This window comes from Watersipora subatra, chromosome 1 (genome assembly GCF_963576615.1).
Source record: "Watersipora subatra chromosome 1, tzWatSuba1.1, whole genome shotgun sequence".
In the NCBI taxonomy this organism is placed as follows: domain Eukaryota; kingdom Metazoa; phylum Bryozoa; class Gymnolaemata; order Cheilostomatida; family Watersiporidae; genus Watersipora; species Watersipora subatra.
The window spans coordinates 67,228,672-67,238,784 of NC_088708.1; the positions used below are offsets into that span (position 1 = coordinate 67,228,672).

The 10,113-nt window shown below is 33.7% G+C and overlaps 1 protein-coding gene across 1 annotated transcript in view; it reads right to left on the minus strand.

The window, feature by feature from the left end:
- Positions 1-9,000, minus strand: part of LOC137390703 (monocarboxylate transporter 12-like) — a 9,087-nt gene extending 87 nt beyond the window's left edge. Inside the window, exons 1-10 of the mRNA XM_068077029.1 lie at positions 8,667-9,000; positions 7,486-7,629; positions 6,410-6,592; positions 3,835-4,023; positions 2,982-3,157; positions 2,586-2,757; positions 1,886-2,044; positions 1,118-1,297; positions 210-335; positions 1-44 (exon numbers count right to left, since the gene is read on the minus strand). The exon at positions 1-44 is cut by the window's left edge and continues 87 nt beyond it. Coding sequence (XP_067933130.1) covers positions 1-44; positions 210-335; positions 1,118-1,297; positions 1,886-2,044; positions 2,586-2,757; positions 2,982-3,157; positions 3,835-4,023; positions 6,410-6,592; positions 7,486-7,629; positions 8,667-9,000 — 1,707 coding nt within the window. The remainder of the gene's footprint in view (positions 45-209; positions 336-1,117; positions 1,298-1,885; positions 2,045-2,585; positions 2,758-2,981; positions 3,158-3,834; positions 4,024-6,409; positions 6,593-7,485; positions 7,630-8,666) is intronic.
- Between the last annotated feature and the right edge of the window lie 1,113 nt (positions 9,001-10,113).

Here is a 10,113-nt window from a genome sequence, read left to right on the forward strand (position 1 = left end):
GAAGAATGCAATATCATAAGACGAGAAGTAATCGTAGACTTGACCTACAACAGAGGCAAACAGTACAGATTCTACTTTTCTATAAAAACAAAATAACAAGTTTTTGCATAAAAGTTTGCAATAAAAACAAGTATATTTCCACACTACGACACTATACAGTTGATGTATAGCAGGTTGTTTTTTTGGTCATGCGTAAGCTGTCTTATTACCTGCAAGAGGAGGTCCAACAAAAGTAGAGACACCTCTGCTGAGAGTTACAAGTCCATAACCGGTAGTTAGTCTGTCAAGTCCAATCAGATCGACAAGAATAATGGGGGTCAGAGCGATGTTGGCTCCTAAAATCACCATAAAACTCTATAGAATCAAGCATTTAATACTCAAATAGATAAACTTGTAACAGTTACATTTCTTACTCTAACAAAGTAATGATTGACTAACAAACAGAACGATCGTTACCATAATAAAACTGTTTGTCCATCCATAGGTATGTCCAAAGCAATATTAGAGGTTAAGATAAAAAATTTTGCATGCATCTTTTTGAAGCCACGTTTTTTGTTAGTTTGTAGATGGATATGAACTTTATTTACATAAAGCAATGCCGGTTAAAGCAAATTAGACCATAACACAAAAAACAACACAGAAAAATATTTCTTGCGAGTTATATGTATTAAAAGATAAAGGTCTTTTTGTCTACCACTGTTCTATAATGTAAATTAGCAAGATGTCTGATATAAAATGTAAGCTATTGGTTTTTTTAAAGAAACCGGAATGTTATGGATGGTCAGGAAGATTGGAGATTCCGTTTCATTATTTTAAACAGCAAATATCTAAAAACACTCATTTCACTCCTCAGCTTTCAGGGTATTTAGACGCTGGTTGTAACTGTCCATATTAAGTAGCATAACCCTAAAGCATAATTTTTGAAAGCATTCTAATTTTCTTTATTAGTTATCTTAAAAAATATTTGTTGGATACGTTTTTTACTACTTTCTATCATTTTTTCATGACCTTTTGCTTGTATCTCAATTATATAGACTATTATACACATGGTTTGACAGCGGGTAAAAGCTGCTTCGCACCAGTGTGCTATGATGACAATTAGTAGGAGTTGTCTTACCCATGAACAAGCCATAAAAGAATGCCGCTGCAGCAGTAGCAATAAACGAATAGGTAAAAGGAATAGCAGCACAACATACTCCAGCAATTAAAAGAAATACATTGTTTATGTAGATCGCCTTAATTTTAGGAATCAGGGCAATGACGTTAGAGAGGAGTCGTCCCAACATTGTGCTTATGCCTGCAAAACAATGAAACATGTGATCTAATAATAAAATTTGTAAACTCAAGTTACTTGGCAATACGTAAATACAATACCAATACACCCTACTGAAATTAAGTAATCAGAAACTAATTGAATTACCAGCATAGAGTTGAGGTTCTTACTTTTTAATTTATGATAAAACTGGTTCATTTTAATGCAGTGGTGCAATTGTGGAGAAACATATTAATTTTAGACTGTTCAATACAAAACTTAATTCAACACCTTAAGTAATTATAATTGATTTATATTAAAAATCATTTTTCTTAGACCAGCTTAAAAATGTTCAATTTTTATCAAAAGTTTAAAGTACATGTAGTTATCAGTAGGTCTCACTTAATTGTTAAAATGTCTCACCTAATTATCAGTAGGTCTCACCTAGTTATTAGAAGGTTTCACCTAGTTATCAGTAGGTTTCACTTAGTTATGAGTAGGTTTCATCTAGTTATCAATATGTCTCATCTAATTATTAATAAGTTTCACCTATTTATCAGTAGGTCTCACCTAGTTATTTGTAGGTCTCACTTAATTGCTATTAGGTTTCACCTAGTAATCAGAGGGCCTCACCTAGGATAGAAATGAGCCATTCAGACCTTGTTTCTCCCATTTGCTTTGCTCTGACGGAGCAGAAAGCGAAAGGGATGAAGTACGGAAGCATGATGAGCATTGAAAGTACAAAGAATATTATAAATGATGGTTCCTTCAGCAGGTTGAAATCTAGCATCTCTGCAAACAATTCAATATTGTGACATTTTCCTTGCAAACAAAAAATATGCTTTCGCTTAATCATCTACGTATACCAGCATATTACTTTATTAACAATAATTTCATTTTAAAAAGAAATTTTTTCAATTTATGTCCAATAACAATAATAAAACAAATAAAGAAGAAAACAAGGCGGCAGTTGCCACTAAAATGAAATAAATGGTTTGACATATTGTGCTTAAAATACCTTTCTCTGTTAAGAGAATAAACATGTGTGTGAGCCCCACTTTTTCCCAACACTAAAAGACAGATCGGAAGCTTTTGAGCCAATCTTTTTTCCCTGAGCTCCTTTTCTCTTGAACTTTCTAGTTTCTTTTTACAATTTCATTTATATTATTATACTATATATTATATTACTAATTTTAGGCTATTTTGATACCCAACTTGATATCGTATTCAATATGATAAAAATTTATTTCTTGTTGCTTATCGGAAAGTCCTGGGCAGAAATGCTACAAATCAATTAATTTACACGAGTCTTATTGATGTCAAGTGAACAAACCTGACAAGGCGTCAGCAATTTGTTGTGGAAGGCAGCGACAACTGAAGGCAGTTTTTGGGGCAGCATCAGTATGGGCTGCCGGAAAAGAGGTCGTACTAACAATGTACTCTTGCATATTATGAGCTTTTCGAAACTCAGGAAGGTGATACATACTGCCGCTGTAGAATATGTCCTAGAAATGGTCAACAAACATGTCTACAGTGTCTTGTAAAGGAAGAGTGCATTACATTGTTATATGGCTATCTATCATTTTTTTTGGGGTGTTGCAGATTTTTTAGTCTTGAATCGCAAGTCACTTTGCATAGGTTAGTATTTAATGTAATATTTAATTTAATTTAATTTATTTATTGTAGTATTTAGGCTGTGAATCTACATCACCCCTGATACAACCCTCACCTTTTTATACAATGGTCTTTTTAAATTTTCCGCTTCTTGGACTGTCAAACCAGAGGCAGATTTTGGGCTGGTAATACGATGTGTGCTGTGATAGAAATGAACAGTGCTGTTGTGAAGCCTGCTGCCATACTCATATGTGCGGAGGTCAGGATGACTCATCATACCAGCCCGAGCATCTGATAAGAGTAATCCTAAGATCATCAGTAATATTTAACCTTATAATAATATAATATATATTATATTAATATAATGTATATTATGTTAATGTATAATATATATTATATTAATATAATGTATATTATGTTAATGTATAATATATATTATATTAATATAATGTATATTATGTTAATGTATAATTTATATTATATTAATATAATATCTATTATATTAATATAATATATATTATATTAATATAATATAATATTATATAATATATAGTATATTAATATCGTATACATTACATTTATATCATATATATTATATAATTTTATGGCCTTATATAATGTTGAAGCCTTACTAGTTATTAATATATATTGTTCCGCAAGCTAGCTAGGGCTTAGCATGATCTACTGGTCAAAAGATAACCATATTATAGTTTACTCAGAGCTCTAATGGTGCATAACCAATATGCAAGCATAAACATAGTTTCATAGAGATATTCCATAATTCGTCAGTTTAACATCATACCTACGTCTAAATATTAAATCAAACTTTTGCGAAGGCTATACTCCATTTACCTTTGTCTTTTTTTAATCATAGCTATCAGGGATGCATCCTTTAACATCCTTTAAGCAAGTGCATGAGAGTCATAGCCTGTAATACAGGTACTCACCAGCATTTGTAACCTTGAGGCTTGTAGCCTTAGTGGAGAGGCTGTTTGATACTCTTGAGGCTGGATGTAACCCGTTGGCCTTCTTTTCTTCCATTTTTTTAACCGGAACTATTTGCCTCTTCTGTTTGTCAGTACGCAACTTCCTGTCATGCTTAGTGAGAACTGGTCTCATTAGAGCGGAAAAAAGTACTCCATTCATGATTACACCGGCTGAAACAAAACACTAAATCAAGATTCCCATGTTTTCGTCGAGAAATTTATTTCTGTGTGTACCTGCAGTTGCATTTTTTTATTAACATAAAGAAGTGTGTTGCTATTGTGTACCTATACAGCTGCATATGCTCTTATGAACATAGAGAATGTGCATACCTGTGAAGTGTCAGCCATCCTGACGTACAACAAGCCATCATCAAAGAGGTCTTATACAAAATACAAGTGTCTGGGAATGGTTCTCTTTTTAAGTTTTTTGACTTCTGTTTATGTTAATGTCATGGTGAGCATAGCAGTAGCTTTTACAATGCATTCTTGCGCATCACTTTACATTTTCATGTGCTATGATGAAAACAGCGTTCATGGTTTTGGTCCACAGATGTTGTAGAAGCATCAGGTCTTTTGTACCAAATATTATCATCAAAAAGAAAGAAATGAGTAATAATTAGGTAATTTATTTGAATAATTTTAAATCTGGTAGTCATTTTGGTGCATGAGTAAGACACGACACGATCTGTTTATGAAAGAGTGTAGTACAATCTACTCCATTGAAGAAGACTCCGTGTGAAACTAGTTGGTACTAACTGGAAGTTGAGGTCAATCCTAGAGGCCAATTGCTTTTACATTATAAATTAAGTACTTCTAGTAGGGCTTATCTTCGAAATAATTGCTCTAAAAGAATAACTCTATTATCTGCTCTATCTAGAGAGCATTATATACATATATATATTGTGTATATACAAACTAGTTGAATGCTCGGCGTTGCCCGGGTAATAAAAGTCTTTGCACAGAAAATTTCTTTTATATAACATATAGCAACAGTTACCATTCTAACTTTCCAACTTTGTATCATGAGAAAAGTGTCTCGTGCAGTTTAAATAAATTAGGAGAAAAGATAAAACAACCATAAGTTTTCAAACTCTGTCAAATAACTGGAACTTTCAAACTTCATATCCTGAGGAAAATGTTTTGTGCAGATCAAATAAATTAAGAAACAAAATAAAACAACTATAAAAGTGTTTAAATGTAAATGTGAAATATATAGCAAGTAATAGCTAAATTAAGTCCGTTTTTCTACAATTACAATAAAAAATGATTTGGTAATGATACAATTAATACGAACTGAGAAAACAAATAAAAACCCTGAATATGTTGAATTAATAGTAAGAATTTGTGCATAGAAGTGTATGTGGATAAAAAAGGTTGTTATTTCAGCAGAATATATCTATCAAAACTTTAAATGCGACGATATCTCTCGATACTGGTACAAATGTAAAAATGAAATATCGGAATGTCTTTGTTTGACCGAACGAAGAGAGAGAATGTAAAGGCCAATCCTACTCGAGATAATACAGTTGTCCGCATAAAAAGTATTAGCCTTTACCGATTTAGCAATTGAGCCTTACAAAAAACTGGAAATAGAAGTTCACGAAAACACGAAAAAGCATCATGTTCCATAGAGTTAATAGAGTTCATAGTTTCAGTTGGTACGTCATTTAGCATGTGAAATCGGAGAAACGGTGTATACATCATATAGTAAGAGCTATGAATTGTCTTCAGCTATGAAGAGCTATGAATTAAGCTATGAAATCTCGTGGTTTGATAATTGGATTGCAAACCTGCTGTTACAATCTTCATGAGTTCAAATCCAGCTTGATGTGAGATTTTAATTCAAAGATTTTAATAGCTATAGCCGGACAGACCAAAGGGCACAAACTTTCACATTTATATATATAGATATAACTAGCTGTGCTACCCGGCGTTGGCCAGGTATTAAAAATCAGCAAGTGGCAGCTGAGAATTGTCTGCCACTTGCTATTAGCCTGGCACATTGCCAATAAACAATTTGAGTAAGCTTACTAATAAGAGCTCTTCGTGACGTTAAGCAATCACTTTGCGTCTGGACCGAAAGCGTGGCATATTTTCTCCCGTATAGCGACATATATCACCTATCTCTATACACAATGGATTTAGCAGGCTCATGTGGTGAAGTTGGTTAGGTGTCGAACTGGGGAACAAGAAGTTCTGAGATCAAATCTTCTACTATACGGATTCTTTTTCCAATATATGAAAATTGCTACAGCTGGGCATATACAACGACGAATACACAAACTTTGAGAAATATAGGTATATATATAGTGCTTGAGATATATATATATATATATATATATATCCATATATATATACCCATATATATATACCCATATATATATACCCACATATATACACATATATATACCCATATATATACACATATATATATCTACCGTATATATATAGAACACTATCTTAATATGTCATATTTTAGAGTTGTGCCTTTGGTGTATCACATCTTACAGTGCTTGTTTTATCTCCAACCACTATTGAATTGAAGGAAACATTTTACCGAGGATATAGTGAGCTCCTTTCCAGTCATAGTGCTTAAGCAGCAGCTTGCTGATTGGAGCAAAAGCAAAAGTGCCGACACCTGTGCCACACATCGCGATGCCTAGAGCCAGTGGTCGCTTTTTCTCAAAGTACATAGAGACGCTTATAATCGTCGGCATGTACATGAATCCAAAGCCTATGCCTGTAAAGATGTGGTTAAATACAAAAGCATATATATTTGAACTTGGTTGTGTCCAAACAAAGGCTTACTTGAAAAGATGAACTTAACAAGTGATATGAAGGAAGAGAGAGCAATCTCAATATCTCTGATATCTGATCGATTGCGCAACAGTATCAATCTGTCTACATACGCAATTTATAATTTCTGTTCTGCTCATGAAACCTTTGAAGCATAATAAACAAGTGAACAAGCATAATAACAAGTGCAGATTCTTTTAAAGCTTCAGGAATCTGCAATAACCTGTCAAGTGTTTTTGACAGGTTATTGCAGGTTCTCTCTATTGCCATTTTTCTCTTACAGCAATTGGAGCTATAATAGAAACAAACTGGCATAAGTAACCCAAACCACAGCAGCAAGTATTTAGATAAATCATGCTTGTCAATGTTGCAATAAGTAAAAGACAACTCCTAAAGCAAAATTGAAATGACATGTCAAAACCTTGTAGAAATTAAATTAATTGTGAACTACTAGAATTCTTTGAAGGTTCTTAAAAAGTCATATACATGTTAAATAGTATATCAACAAATGTTTCCCATAAGGTGATGAGGTTTTGCTATTTCTATTGTTATATACATGTATTATAATATGTTTATATTTGTTTCTTTTAATTTGACGTTTTTCATATTACAGTGATTCATGACTGCTGAAGCGAATAGACTACAAGGGATTTTTAATGTTATTTATAATCTTGTTTTTGCAACTTTGCTATTCATACTGTTTATTGTTATTTTTTATTAGTTGTACAAATTGTAGTTAAGTTACTATTAATACATAGAGCAATGCACAACTACTCACTCTATTGAAGTAAGTAATATATTACGTCTTTGAACAAATTTGACGGCAGCAGAACTTACCACCGCATATACCGAAGAGAAATAACATGGCGTCGATCGAGCTTACAAAGGTACAGACAAAGAATGAAGTTGCTGCTAGGATTGAGCCAGCGATGCCAACTGGTCGACAACCAAACTTGTTTATGAGCGCGCCTGCAATTGGAGCTGCAAGAGAAAGGTCAAGGTTTGTTAGAGCAGCAGATTGATGCAGTTACGAATATGGTTTTTTGGCTGTAAATATGTATCAACCAATTAACTACTGAAAAGTTTTGAAAATTGATTTTTGAAATCTTTTTTTCAAATTTGTTCATCCATACCAGAGCTGTTTCAAAATTTTACTTTCTAGTTTGAAAACAGAATTTTATGCGTATGACACACATGTTAAGAATATAATAATAAAAAGACATATGAATACGTGTGGAAGGTTTATTTCTAGAGCACGGCAGAGAATTTGCCAGAAAACATCATTCACAACCGTTACAAGATGTAATATCTGCTAAGGGCTATCACTAAAAATTTATTTTTTACTTTTTACATTTCCAGCAATCTGTAAAGTTGTGTGCTAGCACATGCTTGTCGCTAACACATGATAACAAATGCTTCACAAATACTCCATCTGACAGAACAGGTTGATTAATTGTTTATATAAGAAGGACAGCTACTGCATTAAGAAAGCAGCTCAGAGCAAGAGATTTGACTGTCAGCTTATCATTTAAGGAAATGCAAAGGACTATTATGTACATGTACATACTCAGGCAAATAACGACATATGAACGAAGAACAATATGGGTTATTTAACTACACATACACTGCTTGAGATATTTTGAATTTGATGCAATTATTTCTCACAAATCTCAGTAGGCTTGCGAGTGCAAACTTCTCACAAATATCAAAGACAATTTACTTCACAAATCGGATTTCATTTACATAGCCAATGACCTAGGATTAATTCACACAGAGATCAGAGTGAACCATTCAAACATACTCGCTCTCAACCTTATTCCCTTTTCATGAACGTCAGCTAATCGGAAAATCTTTAAAATGCAGATATTACCTATGAACATTTAACTAATCGGATTTGACATAAAAAGATTAACCAATAAGATTTAACCTTGAAATATTTGACCAATCAGATTTTACGTAGAAAGATTTAGCCAATGAGATTTCATCTACGAACATTTGAACTATTAGATTTGACATACCAGAAAGCATGTAGCATCCCAAGAGAGTTGACATGAGAGCACTGGTTTTTGCTGCCGAACTTTTAAAATACTCAGTGTACTCCAACATGAAAGCTCCAAAAGCATAAGATATACCATCTACAATGAAATGGTTCATGAAGGAAGCCAGGACAACCACCCAGCCCCAGCCTCCATCTGGTGGAGTTGGTAAAAACTCTTCTATGCCAATATTTTCTTCAGTTGTGCCATCCGCTTCAATGGGCTGAGAGTCTTGGCAAATATCATCTTCATCCAACTCTGTCAAGGGAATCAACTCGGTTGCTCCGGTGTAGTCAGTTTTTTCATTTGGTTCCATAGTCACTCTAAGTAAACAGTAGAACCAAGGCTTGCGTCAATAAAACATAGAAAGAATAACTCCTACCGCGAATGTTTAGGTATCCTGATAGAGATGAGTGAGATGAAACATAGAAGGAATAACTCTCACACCATACGTTCAGGTATCCTGACAGGAAGGGGTGAGATAAAACATAGAAAAGATAACTCCTACCGCGAATGTTCAGGTATCCTGATAGGAATGGGTGAGATGAAACATAGAAAGGATAACTCCTATCCTGATAGGGATGGGCGAGATGAAAAATGATGCCTATATTGTCAGTCTAAAAACTTATAAAACAGTACAAAGTGCACAATGGCTGCCCATTCAAAACCGTTTAGTCATTTTTGTTACCGGCCTATTGACAGCAACTTTTACATATGACACACAAACTGAAACTAGCTAAATACAAGTAAGCACAAAAATTAGTTGAGGTTCGACAGTTCTTCCAACTAGCAGTTGTTTATAGATTGAGAGGCTCACACGTTTTTTAAGCAATCTTTGAATCGTTCAATTAAGTGCAGTACCAAGTTTTTTATGCAGTTACACAAAGTTTGTATAAGAAAGTTTTCAAAATTTGTTTTATGGCAAAAGGTTAAAATGATTGAAATAAATCAAGTAAATAATTACTAAGAAATCAGTAAAACATTGATGTATATTTACAGTTACCTTCAGAAGATGGTTTTGAATAATCCAAAACTTGGGAAAAGTATGGCCAGAGGCTATCTATTCCGAAACAGTTATGATCAAGGTAAATACGAGGCAAAGAGACAAGAAGACAAAATGTTCTAGCAAAGCTTCTTTCCCAGGCAGCAGGCATGCATTGAATGCGAAAGAAATAATCGTTTCACATGTGGCGGATGCATGACAAAAGGTCTATTACGCATTGAGAGGTTGCATATTACTTAGCCTGATACGTTAAGCAATAGCACATTGCTTAACAAGTTCAAGGTTTTCTGAAGAGATGCAATCTTCAGTCGTCAATTTTTTTTAGCATCTGCTGCAAATACTGTCAGTGAGTAATTAGTCCTCACAATGATTGGAGGGGAAAATTCTGATCACGTTGCTTTTGGCATGAAAGTTCAACTTGTTACA